At 43.7% G+C, this 20,229-nt stretch overlaps 1 protein-coding gene across 1 annotated transcript in view; it reads left to right on the forward strand.

The window, feature by feature from the left end:
• Nucleotides 1-17,362, forward strand: part of LOC141121834 (uncharacterized) — a 315,649-nt gene extending 298,287 nt beyond the window's left edge. The window contains exon 24 of the mRNA XM_073611550.1: nt 16,222-17,362. Within this exon, the coding sequence (XP_073467651.1) occupies nt 16,222-16,758 (537 nt within the window). The 3' untranslated portion in view covers nt 16,759-17,362. The remainder of the gene's footprint in view (nt 1-16,221) is intronic.
• Nucleotides 17,363-20,229: the final 2,867 nt, after the last annotated feature.

A 20,229-nucleotide genomic window follows, 5' to 3' on the forward strand; every position in this document is an offset into this window, starting at 1 on the left:
TGGTTGGGAAGGACATTGGGGACAATGATAAGTGGTGTCTCTTCTCACTCCTCCTTTGGTGTACACCCAGCATCTTTTCTGATGTTTTTTTGGCCTGTTGGTCTGGGAGGGATTTTATCGGGAAAGTGGCGTTTGGAGATTCTGCTAATCACATCGGATCAAATGTTTTCTGGTGGGCCATTCGGGAATATAAGGACAGTGGTGATTTCCTCCTGGTAGCCAAGAAGGGGTTTGGGTCTTTCAGTGGAGTTGCGATAAATAATATAGCTGTTGTATATGGCCAAATTAAACAAATAAATTGAAACTTTTTTTATACCACTGGTATGTTAGTCTTGTGGCAAGGTAGGGTTCGAGCATTTGGTCGTTAAAGTCGACACCCCCATGAACATATTGTATTCGTGGATACATGTTGGCTTTTGGATTGGGCCATTCCTCCTGGTGATCTCAACGAATGTATTGTTGTGGATCGAAGAAAGCATGTAGACTTCCCTTCTATCCCTCTACTTCACAGCCAGAATTTCCTCATTCCCTAAACTCTCTGTCTCCCCGCTTCTAAACTTCTTGTTGACGAGGCTTTGAGGAAAGCCCTTCTGGTTCCTCCTTGCGGTGCCACATGCTGGAGTGTTCTTTCTGTGAAGGTTGCGGAACAGGGGCAAACTTTTATAAAAGTTATCTACGTACAAATGGTAGCCTTTCTCCAGGAGTGGGTTTATGAGTTCCCAAACGACTTTCCCGCTTGATCCCATGTAGTCTGGGCAATTAGGGGGATTATTATTTATTATTATTTGTGATTTATATAGCGCCAACAGTTTACGCAGCACTTTACAATGTATAGGGAGACAACACAATTACAGTACAGTTCAATACAGAAGGTTCAGGAGGGCCCTGCTCGTAGAGCTCACAATCCTAAAGGGAGGGGGTGGTGGTACAAAAGGTAATAGCTGCAGAGAATGATTTGATGGGGGTGGCTCAGGGACAGTTGTTAGGTGGGTGTGGGATAGGCTTCCCTGAATAAATGAGTTTTTAGGGATCTCCTAAAGGTGGACAGGGTAGGGGCTGATCGAGAGGCTCTGGAGAAGTCCTGAAGGCGAGCATGGGAGGAGGTAACAAGGGAGCTAGAGAGCAGAAGGTCCTGGGAGGAGCGGAGGGGACGATTTGGGCAATATCTGCAGATGAGGTTGGTGATGTAGATGAGGGCGATGTTGTGAATGGCCTTGTATGTTATGGTTAGCATTTTGAATTTTACACGGTTGGGTAGGGGAAGCCAGTGAAGAGATTGGCAGAGAGGGGCGGCAGTCACGGATCGATTAGTGAGGTTTATTAGTCTAGCAGCAGCATTCATAATAGACTGAAGGGGGGATAGCCTGCTTACGGGTAGGCCATTAAGGAGAGAGTTGCAGTCAAGGCGGAAAATAATCAAGGAGTGAATAAGTTGCTTTGTGGTGTCATTAGTCAGGAAGGGTCGAATTCTGGAGATGTTGTGGAGGTTAAGGCGGCAGGATTTAGCCAGTGATTGGATATGGGGGCTGAAGGAGAGGTTAGAGTCAGGGATTACACCCAGGACCCTGACATGTGTGGAGGGACCAATAGTTGTGTTGTTGATATTAATGGTGAAGTCACAGGGGGGGCGACCGTGAAGGAGGAAATATACCAAGCTCAATTTTAGAAAGATTAAGTTTGAGGAAGTGGTGTGACATCCATACCGATATCTCATTCAGTTAGTTTGAGATCCATGAGGAGATCGAGGGGGTGAGTTGAGGAGTGGAGAGATAGATCTGGGTGTCATCGGCATAGAGGTGGTATTGGAAGCCATGGGAGGTTATCAACTGGCCCAGGGACGAGGTATAGAGTGAGAATAGAAGAGGCCCAAGGACGGAGCCTTGGGGTACCACAACAGAAAGAGGAAGGGGAGAGGAGGAGATGGAGTTGTAAGTGACACTGAAAGTGCGCTGAGATAGGTAGGAGGAGAACCAGGATAAAGCAGAATCACGGAGGCCAAGGCAGTGTATTTTGCTGAGGAGGAGCAGGTGGTCAGCTGTGTCAAAGGCAGCAGAGAGGTCTAAAAGTATGAGTATGGAGTAGTGGCCATTGGTTTTGGCAGTTATTAGGTCATTGGTGGGTTTTAGTAGGGCAGTTTCAGAAGAATGTTGTGGGCGGAAGTCAGACTGTAGGGGGTCGAGAAGGTTGTTGTCTGTGAGGTAGCGACTCATTTGGTCATGGACAAGGCGTTCGATGAGCTTGGAGGCAAACGGGAGCAGGGAGATGGGTCTTAGGTTATTCAAACAGGTGGGGTCTAGTGAGGGTTTTTTAAGTATGGGGGTAACCAGTACATGTTTGAGCAGGGAAGGAAAGGTGCCAGAGGAGAGGGAGAGGTTGAAAATGTGGGTTAGGGAGTTGAGGATAGAGAGGGAAGGTGGTTGCAGTAATTGAGAGGGGACAGGGTCCAGGGGACAGGTAGTGAGGTGGGCCACGGAGAGGAGTTTATCAACTTCATCTGTGGTAACTGGGCAAAAGGAGGAGAGTATTGAGTGCGGTGTTTGACCTGATATGTTGGGTATTGGAGGAATTTGAATGCTGGATATCTCCTTGTGAATTGTGTCGATTTTGCTATTGAAATGGTTGGCAATCTGTTGAGCGGTAAGCAAGTTGGTGGGTGGGGGCAGTGGGGGGTGAAGTAAGGAATTAAGGGTAGGAAAGAGTTGACGAGGTTTGGATGAGAGGGTTTTGATGAGAGTGTTGTAATAGGTTTGTTAGCAGTGTGGAGGCAGGAGTTGTATAGGGGGATGCAGCAGGGTGTCCTTCCCTTCATATACCATGAAGGCATATATATACCCTGTGGCTCGGTCGCACAATTTATACAGCTTCACCCCATAGCGGGCCCTTTTGGTGGGAATAAATTGTTTGAAGCCCAGCCCGCCAGTAAATTTGATAAGGGACTCATCCACGCATATGTGTTGGTCTGGGGTAAACAACTGGGGGAAGATTTCAGAAAAATAATTTAGTAGTGACTGAATTTTATAAAGCTTATCAAAAATTGGGTCATTTCGGGGGGGGGGGGGGGCACTGGGTGTTATCATTATAGTGTAGGAATCTCATATTCATGAGATATCTGGTTCTGGGCATTACTGAGGAAAAGATGGGCATGTGGTGGAGGGGGAGGGTTGACCAATATGAACGTAAATCTTTTTTTTTTTGATTAGTCCCATACAGAATGTGTGGCCCAAAAAAATTTTAAACTCATCCACTGTTAGGGCTCTCCACTCGTAGGGACGGGCATAATAGGACATTGGGTTACTTACTATGAATTGCTGTGCACTGGGCCAAAATAGATGCTAGCATGTCAGTAAAAATTAAATGGAAAAAATCTATCAGGGAAAAATATTGTGTGTCCACCTGGACTCCTGGCTGGGCAGTGAAAGGGGGAATGTTAGCTTCTCCTGAAATAAGAGGAAGCCACAAGGGGTTCTGAAGGGAATAGGGAAGGCTGGCATGAGACCTAACCCTTTGGGACTGAGGTGACACCCCACTGGTACGTGGCCTTTCTTGCCAAGGTACTGCGGTGCTGATGGATGGCACTGCGGTGCTGGTGGATGGCACTGCCTCCTCACCAGAATGCCTTCGTCTGGTGGGCGGACTCTCATCCTCCTCTGAGGCTGTCAGTGTTCCACTGCTTAGGACAGGCTTGTAGTACAGGTCAGACTCAGAATCTGAATATGAGGAGGAATCCAAAGCAGAGAGCTCCCCGTTGCTCTTGTTGGTCGCAAGAATATTGTATGCCTCCTCGGCTGAAAATAATCTTGTAGACATTGTTGGTGATGACAGTAGGCACTGATGACACGTGACACTGATGACAAATGGCACCGATTACACGTGGCACAGATGACATGTGACACTGACAGATGGCACTTATACGTGGCACTAATAACACGTGACACTGATGACAGATGGCACTGACAGATGGGACTGGCAGATGGCACTGACAGGTACTGTGGGCACTGTATTTACTGTTTTATTCAGTGTTGGCACTCACAATCTGCAGCACAGAAGCTCTCCCTCCTCACACGCTGTCTCTGTGTGAGGAGGGAGAGCCGGCAATGAGAGATGATCTCATACATTTACACTTAAGATCATCTCTCATTTGACACGCCGATCGAGTGCTAAATGGTCGCTGTGATTGGCCATTTAGCACGATCTGTGATTGGCTGTGTCCAAGGGACACAACCAACACAGATTTTCCCCGATGCGCGCCTGTGGCGGCGCGTGGGGAACCAGTAAACAGGAAGACGTCTAGGGACGCCGTCCCGGCAGTTGAGCGGCGTGCTGTAGCCGTCTTTCGGGTATAGCGCGGGCGCCAAGTGGTTAGAATGGTCCTGTCATGCTTTTTTTCTATTACAAGGGATGTTTACATTCCTTGTAATAGGAATAAAAGTGACCCAAAACATTTTTTTTAAATTACGGTGTAAAAGTTAAATAAATAATAATAATAAAAAAATTTTCAAAACACCTCGTCCCGCCGAGCTCGCGTGCAGAAACAAACACATACGTAAGTCGCCCCCACATATGAAAATTATGTTTAACTCACACATGTGAGGTATCGCCGCGATCATTAGAGTGAGAGCAATAATTCTAGATCATTAAAAGAGACAGGTGTGCTAATCTATAAGAATATTCACAGTGCAAAAATACACATGACAAAAAAGTTAAGGGCATAAAGTCCACTCCTACAAAAACAAGTGTATAAAAATAAATAAAACAAATAATAAAATGACTCATAAAGTGAAAATATAGGATTCAGCTCATAAAAGGTGTGTAAAAAATGTCCAACTGGCAAACCCTTTTACAAAAGGGAACTGAGTGAATCAAGTATGTGAAAACTTCAGTGCTCTTCAAGGAAATTGGGTGAACCAAATAAAAGGAAGCTTCAGTGCTCTACAAAACACAAAGACTTTAATATCCCATCACCACATAGATTCACTTCTTACTAGATAGCGGTAGTTTCAAGCATTGGATAATAATCCCACCATGCTCCAACAAACTGGGCTGTAAAAACGAATCAAATTCCAGATAGCAGCGGTATCAGACACTGGACAATGATCCCATCAAGTTCCAACACCTTGAGCTGTAAAAGTGGACATGGTTTTTCAATGGACACAGGAATCTCGGTATCTTTGAAAGGGCTGATATCCAATCTGGCAGCTCAAGGAAAAATCCCAGAGCATAAGGGAAGAAGAGGAAAGCCTTGTAGTGCAATATGTTTCAACAAAAGGGTTTATTAAAACAGCACAATAAAAACTTACATCAAGGCAACCAAACATCAGCAAGAATCAATGCACATAAAAAAACAGAGTGGTGGTTTACACCAGCCAGCTCAAACGGTTAGACGCCTCACAATGTGCTCTAGGGCACCTGTTGAGATCATTGTCCGGTGTCTGATACCGCTGCTATCTGGAATTTGGTTCATTTTTACAGCCTAGTCTGTCCTTGATGACGCCCTGGAGGAGGGGGCGAAACACGTTGACGTACCTCCGTTTCGTGTTGACCATTGATGCAAATTTCCGTCTCTGTGGAACGCACGCCACTCAGCATTGAACTCGGATGATATTTTTTTACTGATGCCTGTTTTTGCCAAAACTCCTGTAAGTTGCGCATTGAATGCCAACTTCCCTAAACTACAAACCTTGCTAAAAGGCATAAATTGGGATAAAATATTAGGAACAGAGAATACAGAGGAGAGATGGGTTTGCTTTAAGAGCATATTAAATAAGGGCATTAGCCAATGTATCCCATTGGGTAAGAAATTTAAAAGAGCGAACAAACATCCTGGATGGCTTAACTCCAATGTAAAAATGCATATAAAAGCAAAGGAGAAGGCCTTCAAAAAATACAAGGTTGAGGGATCATCCACAGCATTCAGAATTTATAAAGAATGCAATAAGAAATGTAAGGGTGCAATTAGGATGGCTAAGATAGAACATGAAAGACACATAGCGGAGGAGAGCAAAAAAAATCCCAAGAAATTCTTTAAGTATGTAAACAGTAAAAAAGGGAGGACAGACCATATTGGCCCCATAAAGAATGAGGAAGGACATCTGGTTACAAAGGATGGGGAGATGGCAGAGGTATTGAATTTATTCTTCTCCTCAGTCTTCACGAGTGAATCGGGGGGCTTCAGTAACCAAAACTGCAGTGTTTATCCTCATGACACAACACAGGAAGCACCTACATGGTTAACAGAGGACGGAATTAAAATTAGACTTGAGAAACTTAACATTAATAAATCACCGGGACCAGATGGCTTGCATCCGAGGGTACTTAGGGAACTCAGTCAGGTGATTGCCAGACCGTTGTTCCTAATTTTTACAGACAGTCTATTGACTGGAATGGTACCAGCTGATTGGAGAAAAGCCAATGTAGCACCAATATTTAAAAAGGGCCCAAAAAACATCCCTGGGAATTACAGACCAGTTAGCCTAACATCAATAGTATGTAAACTCTTGGAGGGGATGATAAGGGAATATATACAAGATTTTAGTAATAAGAATGATATCATTAGCAGTAATCAGCATGGATTCATGAAGAATTGTTCTTGCCAAACCAATCTATTAACCTTCTATGAGGAGGTGAGTTGCCATCTAGATAAAGGAAGGCCCGTAGACGTGGTGTATCTGGATTTTGCAAAAGCATTTGACAAAGTTCCCCATAAACGTTTACTGTACAAAATAAGGTGCGTTGGCATGGACCATAGGGTGAGTACATGGATTGAAAACTGGCTACAAGGGCGTGTTCAGAGGGTGGTGATAAATGGGGAGTACTCAGAATGGTCAGGGGTGGGTAGTGGGGTCCCCCAGGGTTCTGTGCTGGGACAAATCCTATTTAATTTGTTTATAAACGACCTGGAGGATGGGATAAACAGTTCCATCTCTGTATTTGCAGACGATACTAAGCTAAGCAGGGCAATAACTTCTCCACAGGATGTGGAAATCTTGCAAAAAGACCTGAACAAATTAATGGGGTGGGCGACTACATGGCAAATGAGGTTCAATGTAGAAAAATGTAAAATAATGCATTTGGGTGGCAAAAATATGATTGCAATCTATACACTGGGCAGAGAACCTCTGGGGGAATCTAGGATGGAAAAGGACCTGGGGGTCCTAGTAGATGATAGGCTCAGCAATGGCATGCAATGCCAAGCTGCTGCTAATAAAGCAAACAGAATATTGGCATGCATTAAAAGGGGGATCAACTGCAGAGATAAAACGATAATTCTCCCGCTCTACAAGACTCTGGTCCGGCTGCACCTGGAGTATGCTGTCCAGTTCTGGGCACCAGTCCTCAGGAAGGATGTACTGGAAATGGAGCGAGTACAAAGAAGGGCAACAAAGCTAATAAAGGGTCTGGAGGATCTTTGTTATGAGGAAAGGTTGCGAGCACTGAACTTATTCTCTCTGGAGAAGAGACGCTTGAGAGGGGATATGATTTCAAATTACAAATACTGTACTGGTGACCCCACAATAGGGATAAAACTTTTTCGCAGAAGAGAGTTTAATAAGACTCGTGGCCACTCATTACAATTAGAAGAAAAGAGGTTTAACCTTAAACTACGTAGAGGGTTCTTTACTGTAAGAGCGGCAAGGATGTGGAATTCCCTTCCACAGGCGGTGGTCTCAGCGGGGAGCATTGATAGCTTCAAGAAACTATTAGATAATCACCTGAATGACCGCAATATACAGGGATATGTAATGTAATACTGACACATAATCACACACATAGGTTGGACTTGATGGACTTGTGTCTTTTTTCAACCTCACCTACTATGTAACTATGTAACTATGTAATGCGATTGATAATTGATGCCAAGCGTTATTTCACTATGCGTTCTCTCTCTGTTTCCCGATCTATGGAGTGTGGTATGTCCTTCATGTCTTAAAACGTCTCCTTGCAAGATTTTACTGAGGAACCATCCAGCATATCCCCAGATCATTTGATCAATGCCTTTTTGATCCCAGACTACAAAGCTGAGGATCCAATAATTTAGGTGAGTGGGGACACCAAAAAAGGGGGAGGCGCTTCAACGATTCAAAAGTTTTGGAGCACCATTGCACTTTTCACTGAAGCACCTGAGCACTTTTAGATTTTATGTTTTTTGTTTTCTCATTAACATTGATTAGGCATTGTTTATTAGGATGTATATTGCTTGATATAGGCTGCCGGCGCTGTTTTATATATTTTTTATTGCTTTAAGGTTGTAGCACCTTTGTGCAGCAGCTGCGGTCTTCCTATTAGTTTTTGTTTATTCATATTTCACTATTTTGCCGCGTACACATGATTGGACATTCCGACAACAAAATCCTGGATTTATTTCCGACGGATGTTGGCTCAAACTTGTCTTGCATACACACGGTCGCACAAATGTTGTTGGAAATTCCGAACGTCAAGATTGCGGTGACGTACAACACGTACGACGAGCTGAGAAAAATGAAGTTCAATAGCCAGTGCGGCTCTTCTGCTTGATTCCGAGCATGCATGGAATTTTGTGCATTGGAATTGCGTACACACGATCGGAATTTCAGACAACGGATTTTGTTGTCGGAAAATTTGAGAACCAGCTCTCAAATTTTTGTTGTCGGAAATCTTGATAACAAATGTCCGATGGCGCCTACACATGGGCGGAATTTCTGACAACAAGTTTACATTGAACATTTGTTGTTGGAAATTCCGACCATGTGTACGCGGCATTTGAGTCAATTCGCCAGCGCTAGTTTTTGAATTAGATATATTTTTAATTGCTTTAAGGTTGTAGCACCTTTGTGCAGCAGCTGCGGTCTTCCTATTACGGTAATTTTTATACATTTTTGTTTATTCATATTTCACGATTTGAGTCAATTCTTCAGCGCTAGCTTTTGAATTAGATATACTGGTGGTTTACACCAGCCAGCTCAAACGGTTAGACGTCTCGTAATGCGCTCCAGGGTGCCTGATGGGATCACTGTCCAGTGTCTGATACCGCTGCTATCTGGAATTTGGTTCATTTTTACAGCCCAGTCTGTTGGAGCATGGTGGGATTATTATCCAATGCTTGAAACTACCGCTATCTGGTAAGAAGTGAATCTATGTGGTGATGGGATATTAAAGTCTTTGTGTTTTGAAGAGCACTGAAGCTTCCTTATATTTGGTTCACCCAATTTCCTTGAAGAGCACTGAAGTTTTCACATACTTGGTTCACTCAGTTCCCTTTTGTATAAGGGTTTGCTAGTTGGACATTTTTTACGCACATATTTTGTGCACCTTTGACTGAATCCGTATTTTTTTCACTTTGAGTCATTTTATGAATTTTTTTTATTTATTTTTATGCACTTGTTTTTGTAAGAGTGGACTTTATGCCCTTAAATTTTTGTCATGTTGTCATATTTTTGCACTGTGAATATTCTTATAGATTAGCGCACCTGTCTCTTTTAGGCATCTATGCTTATAGTAGGGGTTCGGACCTTTTAGGTTGCAGCTTTTCTTTATTTATATATTTTCATTTATGTATCTATGTGTTTGATTTCTCCATTTCAATAGTCACATTTCCCTTCACCAGGAGGGTAGGATAAGCACAGGATTTTAACCCTTTTTGACAATTCTAGCAAAAGACCTCCTCTGTAACTCAAAACTGGTAACCTGTAGAAATTTTTAAACGTCGCCTACGGAGATTTTTAAGGGTCAAAGTTTGTCCCCATTCCACGAGCGGGCGCAATTTTTAAGCGTGACATGTTGGGTACCAATATACTCGGTGTAACATTATCTTTCAAGATATAAAAAAAATTGGGCTAACTTTACTGTTGTCCTATTTTTTAAGTAAAAAAAAGTGTATTTTTTGCAAAAAAAATTGAGCTGGTAAGACCGCTGCGCAAATACAATGTGACATTGCAACCATTTTATTCTGAAAAAAAATAATTTATATAATGTTTTGGGGTTCTAAGTCATTTTCTAGTAAGAAAAACAGATTTTAACTTGTAAACAACAAGTGTCAAAAAGAGGCTCGGTCCTTAAGTGGTTAATATATCTTACTTCCAAAGCTGGCCATACATGGTTTAGTTTTATTATTCAACCAGCGGGCTGAGTGAAAAAACGGATCAGATTACCCCATCCACACATTGGAGGGGGATGGGGGAATCCTCCCCACTGCACTATTGTATTCTGACAATGGGGGGCGCTCCTCCGCTCTCAGAATACACAGATCAGTGATGAAGGTATTGGCTGCAGCCGCTGATCGAGTGACTTTTTTATCCGGCAGTGACCACACATGGATGGAAATGTGACCGATCCCTGCTGAACCAGCTGAATTTCCATGTCTCTATGGTCACCATAAGTGACTTCCTCCCCTCCCCCTCATCTCCTTCATTATGTAAGTCATGCTGAGATAATTTCCCATTGGCTGAGCAATATTCTCCTCCCAATGTCCCACCATGTGGCTTTTTTTCTGATGATCTTGGGAAGTGGGTGGACCCTTTGGATCCTCACTAACAAAGTGGGACTGTTGGTCCTGTGTTGTATGTAATGATGTCAGAATCCCTGCAACAATCTTTTAACCTGCGAAGTGTGGGGGTCCTGTGTGGGTAAATTATACCTCAGTCTGAAGTGAGGATTTAATAAAATGGAAACTTGAATGGTGAGCTAAAGAGGATTCTGAAAATATAATTTGATTTTGCTCTTTGTGTTCAGATCTAGAGTTTTCCTCCTGTGAAGTCTGGAGATCATATGACCATCACATTGCCTCCACCTCCCTCCCTGATAGAATAGAGAAATACAAAGAAGATTCTAGAAGTCACCAGAGAGATCATGGAGGAGAGGTGAGCGGTGCTGGGAATTCTGGGACATTATCCAGTAACAGACAAGGGATGTGTCTGGATGGTGACTGTATCATTGTGTGTGTCAGGTTCCTATAAGGTGTCAGGATGTCACTGTCTATTTCTCCATGGAGGAGTGGGAGTATTTAGAAGGACACAAGGATCTCTACAAGGACGTCATGATGGACAATCAGCCGCCCCTCACATCACCGGGTAAGAGGAGACTTTATTGTAAAGGAGAGAGCAGTACGGAGGGTCCACCTAGATCCCCCATCATCTGATAAACACATAGAAACAATGTATTCAGTCAATGTGTGTGTTTCCTACAGATGGATCCAGTAATGGGAACCCACCAGAGAGATGTCCCCGTCCTCTGTATTCCCGGGATTCCACACAGAAAGATCACACCATCCCTCACCATCATCAGGTAGATGATTGACAATTATTGGTATCTCTAATTTATACACAGCATGTTTGTTATAATTATAGGTTTTATTATATATTTAGAGTGGAAACCTCAGGGATGATAATATTGGGGTTAAAGAAGAGTATAAAGAGGAGGATGAAGAATATGGAGTGATGGAGCCACCTAATACCAGAAACCCACCAGAGAGATGTCCCCATCCTCTGTTTTCCCGGGATTCCACACCGGAAGATCACACCATCCCTCACTGTTACAAGGTTGGTGGGACAGAACATCTAGAACATGCACTTGTGGAAACAATGTTTGGAATTTTTATGTGATGTCACAATAATAAAGCTTATATTTTACAGATGATATTCTCTCTCATTTTCTTGAATTAGAGTGGAGATCCAATCGATATAGAATTTGAGGTTAAAGCAGAAGAAGAAGGGAGGTATGTGGGTGATGATCAGCAGTCTATGGAGGAGGATGGAATAATGGAGACATTTATAGAGGAGGACACTCCTACAGAGATCAGCACAGGTGGGTCATTAACACTAAATACATTCCTCCACCCATACTGCTCACTGATTGGTCCAGAGTAGGGCAAGGAAGCTGTGTTCCCCTTCCTGGATTTCTCTTGAATAATCTTCCTTCTCTGTGCTGCAGACACAATGTTTCTAGACTGGATTTATGGAGATTCTGGGGTTCAGCTGGCAGCAAAATTTTAATTTTGACCATAGACGTTACTAGACCCAGGCACCTGGGGTATGTGCTTTGGGTCTCCTTCCCCATGCCCGAGTCTAGCAAGATCTCTGACAGAACAATTCTCCCTGGGTTACTTGCTCTGTTGTTTGCTGGCTGTGCCGGGTGGAGGGATATGTCTGTATAGTCTCAGACCCAAGTCACTGAGTGCAGTCTCAGGAGATGGGAGGCAGCGTTGTGGGACCTCTGCAACTTGTTTCAAGTAAACATTTAAGCTTCCACTGAATACCAATATTATGAGTCCTGACCCTTGCACTATATAATTTATATTGTACATTATATACGCCTGACCCCTGCACTATATACTCTATGTTGTACATAACATTATTCTGATACTGTATAGTCCTAATTTTTGTATCATATATAAAAGTTGTACATTACATAGGCCTTACTTCTTTTGCACCCATTTTCTATCAGCTGGATATTTTATATCTGATGATTTGATTGGAGCACAGACTTTTACATGTTAATAATATTGTGATAACACATTCAAACTTTGGAACCTTAAACAGAAAGTGATAATGAGGGAGGAGTCAATAACCCAATCATCGGGGCATTGCGACCATGTTGGTGTATGTTCACTGTGTGAGATGGCTCCGCTCCACAGCTGGGGAAATCACAAATTTGACAGACTCACTGCAGCTTTTGCACCCACCAGATGGCTTCGGATCACATCTTGGACCTAGTGGCATGCCCAGGAAATGAAAGAAGGCCCGCATGCCTAAAAAACTCGAGGGCTTCTCTCCCCCTCTACCTCTGGGGCTTCAACAAGATAGCAGCCGCGTTCCAGAAAGCAGGGCCCTCCAGTAGCAGGCATCATTGTGCTGAGGTGGCAGGGTAACACAATCTAAGCTCATCCTCAGGCTCTGGAGCTTCAACTCCCTCCACCCGCAGCCCAAGCCCCTCACACAGGCAGGATAAGACCAGGCTTTCCTCAATGACATGGAGGTAGGCACAATGCAGGCTGATTCTCACCCTCCCACTGACCGCCTGGATCCCATAGCATCCTTCCCCACCTCAGACCAGCTGTGTCTGACAACACATTAATAGATATGCTCCTGTTACTTACAGCATCCCTGCAGGCCAACATTCTCTCCTGCATCCACAATTTAAAATGGGAACTCCATGAAGTGGGTGAAAGTTTAGTTCAAATTGAATTAGAGAAAATGCCTCCTACTTTACCTCACTTGTTGATGCCCACAGCACACACAGTGACTTCCAGTGGCTCAAGGCAAAAGTAGCGAACCTGGAGGACAGATCCCACAGAAACAATCATAAAATCCAGGGGATCCCAGAATCAGTCCAACAGGCCCAAGTAGCCCACTATGTAAAAGACTTATTCAAGTCTGTGGCTTCCTCCTTCATGCACGAGGACCTTACCGATGAAAGCATCCACAGAATCCTGAAACCTGCTCACATGCCCCAATCTATCCCATGTGATGTGTTGTTAAGGATTCACTTCTTCCAGGCCAAGGAGAAGATCATATCTGCTTCATGCTGGGCAGAGCACCTTCCGGAGACATTCCCCAGGTTTCAGCTGCTAGCTGACTTGTTGCAATTCATCTTACAGAGACATAAGAACCTGGCGATGGTCACCAAGGCTCTAAGGAACAACATCAACCACCACTGGTGCTACTCGTGCACCTTCGTCAAGCACAATGGAGAAATTTCAACCATCATGTCATATGAAAGCAGGCTTCAACTTCTCAGGAGAAAGGACATTATCCCAGAAGAGAGCACAGCCCTTCCTGGTCCCGCAGGCCCTTATACAATCACATCTGACTGGCAAGTGGTCTAGTAAGGAGATCTCCTAACCGGCAAAGTGAGTCCTAATTGCCCCTCTGGGGGACCGCAACTATAAAATTCCTCAGCTGGGAGACTGTTGTCCAATGTCTATTTCTCTTTGTTTTGCAGTTTACCTGCACACAGTTCTTCCCAGAACCTCTTTTTTTTAACCATTTTATTGAACCATTTTTGTTACTGCTTTGTTTTGTTCTTACAGTTGATTTCACCTGCTCTACTACTGCTTCTTCTTGGCACCAAGTTCCCACCTCCAAGTGCTCACAGTGGTCAAATCCTTCCTTCCTGTGGCAAGAAATACCTACCACTAAGCCTAGAGCTGCGACTACCTCCAACTGCTTACCTACCTATCCTACATGGGGTTTAAAATAGTCTCTCTGAACACCAGAGGCTGGAACTACCCAGCAAAATGGGCCTTAATGTAAAAAAAGCCTCTATCCTCCAGGCTGATATCTTCTGTGTACAGGAGACCCACTTTCACTCTCTTCAGAGTCCAAGATGTAGCCACAGGGATTTTCCACATATTCACTTTACCTCTGCCCCTTGTAAGAAATGAGGGGTTCTCACAGCAATTAATAACTCTCTAGCCTTTTGTCTCAAAGACTCTGTGTTAGATCCCCAAGGCAAATACATTGTTCTGACCTGTGACATAAATGCCCAACCGTACACCCTGGAGAATGTTTTTTCCCCAGAACGCTCACCAACTTTGTTTCCTCTGTAAGTTACTCCACAAAATAACCAAAACGCAGTCCACTTCATGTATCTCAGAATACAGCACCTCCTGGTGACATCCCCTCCCGCTGAGGTATATCTCCCCAAACAATTATTGCAGTTCTATTTGTCAACACCTACCAGGAACATAGGCATCTCCCTAATATATAACATACTGCAGGAAAAGCTAACATTTCTTAAATCAAAACCTTTCCTTCTATGGGAGGAAGATTTAAAATCCTCATTCACCACCAATGGAGCAATGCCTTCAGATCAGTCTACAAAGCCTTGCATTGTGTGCAGAATTGGGAGTTGACACAATAGATCTCACTCCGTTGGTATCTCACTCCCTATCGCTTGGCTCAGATCTATTGTTATCACTCCTCACTTTGTTGGCGAGGATGTGGCCAAATTGGCAATCTTCTTCATGTCTTTTGGTCCTACAAGAACATTGCAAGCTTCTGGAACAAAATCTTCACAATAATCTCAGATGTGACAGGTGTGGTGACCTCTCCCAACCCGGCTTTGGCTGTTCTGTGCCTTGGAAATCGACAACTTACCCTGTTCTTTTCTAGAAGTTGTTACTTATATCCTGGTCGCTGCCAGGCTCATGATAGCCAAACACTGAAAAACCCAGGAAGTCCCCAATCCCTCTGAGGTAGTTATACTTGTCAAGCTCCATCATTCTTATGAAACATACTCTTGCAATGTTGCTTGGTCAGGCATCAGCCTTTGACTCCTTGTGGGAACCCTGGTCCATCTGGGCCAATATATGACATTACCCTCCTGAGTATCTACTTGCTCTACCTTAACGTATACTATGTAGTAGACATGTTTTTTGTGTTCCAGCTGTTGTACAAGATTTGTTAGTCATGTTTCTATTCTTTTGTTAAATATGCTGGGAGCAACCTTCCATGTGCCTTCGCTCACAGCGGATTAACCTGTATGTCTTGTAAAATGCACTAAACATGTATTGCTAAAAAAAAAAAAAAAAAGATGGTGGTCTTCAGGATCAATCCAGTCTTCATCTAGTTTATTCTCCCCCCATCCTCACTCTCTAAACTCTGGTGGGACTCAACCCCGCTGTTATTCATGATTAAATCATGGACTAAATAAGGAAGTGCAGGACTTCTTGTGTTGGGAAGATGGCAATGAGTGATAGAGGGGGTGGGGACACTCGTCCTATAATCCCCTCATCACTGTCACTCCTATAAAAGACAGTTCTCGTTGTTTCCTCACTCTCTGACTAAGGTCCATGAATAAAGAAATGAACTGGTAGGAGATCAGAGGTCCCATTTACTAGTTACCTTGAGGGGGGAATTGTAAGATCCTCAGAGACAAAGCTGCCTGATGTGGGCGGAGTCCTGGTTTAGGAGAACCAATCTGTTCATGTCTAGTAGTAATCTTTTTATTTCTATTTTAGTAGATGGACGGGAGATGAGGAAAACCTCAGAGGATTGTCTCACTTTGTCTCCAGACTGTAAAGTAGAAGATGAGGACATCACACAGTATAGTCCAGGAGAAAACCCGACTACCTCAAATGTCCATCCGGCACCACACAGTGTAGATGGACCATCGTATTCCTCTTATCCTGAGGAACCTCAGACTGTGAGGGACGGTGCCGTCCTTCCACCAGAAAAGAGATTTCCCTGTACTGAGTGCGGGAGATGTTTCCATTCTAAATACAATCTTAATGTGCATAAAAGATCTCACACAGGTGAGAAGCCGTATTCCTGTCCTGAGTGCGGGAAATGTTTTTCACAGAAGTCCCATCTTTACACACATCAGAGATCTCACACAGGGGAGAATCCGTATTCCTGTCCTGAGTGTGGGAAATGTTTTTCACAGAAGTCCCATCTTTACACACATCAGAGATCTCACACGGGGGAGAAGCCTTATTCCTGTCCTGAGTGCGGGAAATGTTTTTCACAGAAGTACCATCTTTCCAGACATCAGAGATCTCACACAGGTGAGAAGCCGTATTCCTGTTCTGAGTGCGGGAAATGTTTTTCAGTGAAGTCCGTTCTTTACACACATCAGAGATCTCACACCGGGGAGAAGCCGTATTCCTGTCCTGAGTGTGGGAAATGTTTTTCACAGAATGCCCATCTTTACACACATCAGAGATCCCACACGGGGGAGAATCCGTATTTCTGTCCTGAGTGCGGGAAATGTTTTTTACAGAAGTGCGATCTTCACAAACATCAGAGATCTCACACGGGGGAGAAGCCACATTCCTGTCCTGAGTGAGGGAAGTCTAGAAAACACAAAATTTGAATAAACAACACACTAAAGTTTTAGGGGGCACAATAACACAATAAATTACCAAATTTTTGGGTAAAATATAAAAGATGAGGTTGCATCGAGTTAAATAGATACCCAACATATCAAACCTTAAATTTGTGTGCACCTGTGAAAAGGTGACCAATTTCAGTACTTTTCTATAGGCGACACTTTTAAAGCCCCCGATAGATCATCCGTTTTAGTGTCATGGAGGAGGTCTGGTGTTAAAATTATTGCTCTCATTCTGGTGTGCAAGGCGATATGTAACGTGTATCACAATCAACGTTTTCAGACATAGGCGCCCCTATGTGTGAGCTTATGTATGTACATGCGTATATGTGGGGGGCGGGGCTTTTTCCTAACGACAAATGACATCATGAGCTGATAAGGAGGATGTCAGTTGTCTGAATATCATCCTTGTGTGACCCTCCCTTGCTCCTCTCCATGAGCTTTGGGGTCTCATTAGCTGAATGATGGAGAAAAACTGAGGGAGAAGAGAAACATTGGAATACTAGTCTGTACCAGTTTGCAAATGTGTATTTGCTTTGGAAGAATAAATCACTTATAACATTGGGCGTCCTACGTGTGTTGCATTATGTAGAACTATTAGAATAGTTTTTCCATTTTAGAATGGGGCTGTCCATAATTTTGGAGGGTGCCTTGACTGATAAACAGTTGAGAAACACTGACATAGAGGACAAAAAGTCCCCTATGTGATGATTTTTTGGTGACAGGTTCTCTTTAACCACTTAAGCCCCGGACCATTTTGCTGGCCAAAGACCAGAGCACTTTTTGCGATTCGGCACTGCGTCGCTTTAACTGACAATTGCGCGGTCGTGCGACGTGGCTCCCAAACAAAATTGAAGTCCTTTTTTTCCCACAAATAGAGCTTTCTTTTGGTGGTATTTGATCACCTCTGCGGTTTTTATTCTTTGCGCTATAAACAAAAAAAGAGTGACAATTTTGAAAAAAAACACATTATTTTTTACATTTTGCTATAATAAATATCCCCCAAAAATATATATAAAAAAACATTTTTTTCCTCAGTTTAGGCCGATACGTATTCTTCTACATATTTTTGGTAAAAAAAAATTGCAATAAGCGTTTATTGATTGGTTTGCGCAAAAGTTATAGCGTTTACAAAATAGGGGATAGTTTTATGGCATTTTTATTAATATTTTTTATTTTACTAGTAATGGCGGCGATCAGCGATTTTTATCATGACTACGACATTATGGCGGACACATCGGACATTTTTGACACATTTTTGGGACCATTGTCATTTATACAGCAATCAGTGCTATACAAATGCACTGATTCCTGTGTAAATGACACTGGCAGTGAAGGGGTTAACCACTAGGGGGCAGTGTAGGGGTTAAGTATGTCCTGGGGAGTGATTCTAACTGTGAGGGGGCGTGGCTATGTGTGGCACATCACTGATCTCTGCTCCTGATCACAGGGAGCTATGATCAGTGACACTGTCACTTGGCAGAACGGGGAGATGCTTGTTTACATTAGCATCTCCCCGTTCTTCCTCTCCTTGAGACGATCGTGGGTATCCCCGCGGACACCGAGTCCGTGGAACCCGCGACCCAACTCACGGAGCTTGCCGCGGGCACATGCGTGTGCCCGCAGGCCGCCTCTTAGAGGGCAACAAACAGGTACGTTAGTTTGCCTGTACGAGCTCTTCTGTGGCAGTATATCTGCGTGAGACGGTGGGCAAGTGGTTAATGAGACATCCAGGGTCTAAAAGACCCCCAATGTCTCCCCTGTGCTCCACTGAATGTAATGTAATACAGATCACACTGCATTATATTCTTTCCTGGCCTTGATGGTGAGGAAACTGTCAGGGGGGACCTGGAAGTGATGTCATACATGTCATTTCCAGGTCAGGAACAAGAAGGGGAGGAGAGCGGATGTGTGTTCTCTCTCCTCCCTCCCCTCTACCCATCATCACCCGCTATGCTGGTCCCGGGTCCACAGATGGGCAAGAGGAGCCCGGGATACATAGCGGGTGTGTGTCGGGGTGGGGGGCACTTTACCGGGGGGGTGTGGAAACATTCGATCAGCCACCTGAATGCTTCCATCCAACAGGTAAACCTGCTCCTTGCTTGCCCACAGCAGGGCTAACTGTTAAAAAAGCTACTTTTCTGCCCCTCAGAACTGCATGTCCCGGGTGTCAGGCGATAGGAATTGTTCATCCCTGAGTTCATAAGGAGATCAGAGATCACCAAAGACATGGATGAAGTGTTGTACCGTGTTGGCCATTGACAGCAGTAGTCATTACCTTTCATTGGCTGAGTACATTTTGTGGTGTAACCTTTCACAAACACTTAGAGGTCTATTTAAAAAAATAAAATTAGTTGAACAAATGTGAGCCGCATTCGCCCAGCTGTGATGAACATTGGATGTATTTTATTTCATACACTGATTTCCTTGGCTCCATATAGTGGTCATAATGCAGTATTGTGTTATTTTTACTAATGGAGGTATGTCAGGAAAAATACCCCATTGTGGTCACTAGATGGAGCTGACAATCATAGGAAATTACTTTGTTACATTATGGCCAGAATGTGTAACAGCTGGATGAGTGCTTGTCACATTCGTCCAATTAATTCTCTATAAGTTAGACCTCTTGGTTTCCTTCATCAGACATGTCTTTATGCTGCACTTGCACATGTAGGTCTCTTATGAAGTGTTCTGTACTACATTGTTGGATATACTGTATATTATTCTACATGACAACAATAAAACACCTTTGTTTTGTAAAAAAAAAAAATGCTAATACCTGAGATCATACACATACACTTAAAATTACCAAAACAGCACACAGACCCCCCCCCCCCCCCGAGGTTCTTCTATGTATTTAGGGGACCTTTGGAGGGTCTGTGTGCTGTTTAAATAAAAAAAGAAGCCGGCAATGAAATGTCATTTTCTGGCAAGTTAAACTGATTCATTATTTCTTTGTAAATGTCACTTTTTCTGTAGACCATCCTACAGCAAGAATTAAACAATGTATAGAGCCCCCCCAAATACATAGCAGACCCCCTGAGTGTAAGATGGTTTTCAAGGAGGTGCCTCACACAAAAAAGTGTGTGCCCCCCAGGAAACCTATAGATTGTAAGCTCTAAGGAGCAGGGCCCTCTGATTCCTACTGTATTAAAGTGTATTGTATTTGTACTGTCTACCCTCAAGTTTTAAAGCGCTACGTAAACTGTTGGCGCTATATAAATCCTGTATAATAATAATAATACCAGACCCTTCATCCAAGCATGCAGCCTGGCTGACCAAGAAAGGGAAAGGGATGAGTGTGTGGCTCCCCCTCCTCCTGAACCATACCAGGTCATGTGCCCTCAACATAGGGGTGTCTTGCTAGAGAAGACCCCCCATGGCAAAGCACAGTGTCCCCATGTGACAAAGGCCTCATCCCCACAACCC

This window comes from Aquarana catesbeiana, unplaced genomic scaffold, assembly GCF_042186555.1.
Source record: "Aquarana catesbeiana isolate 2022-GZ unplaced genomic scaffold, ASM4218655v1 unanchor233, whole genome shotgun sequence".
Taxonomy (NCBI): domain Eukaryota; kingdom Metazoa; phylum Chordata; class Amphibia; order Anura; family Ranidae; genus Aquarana; species Aquarana catesbeiana.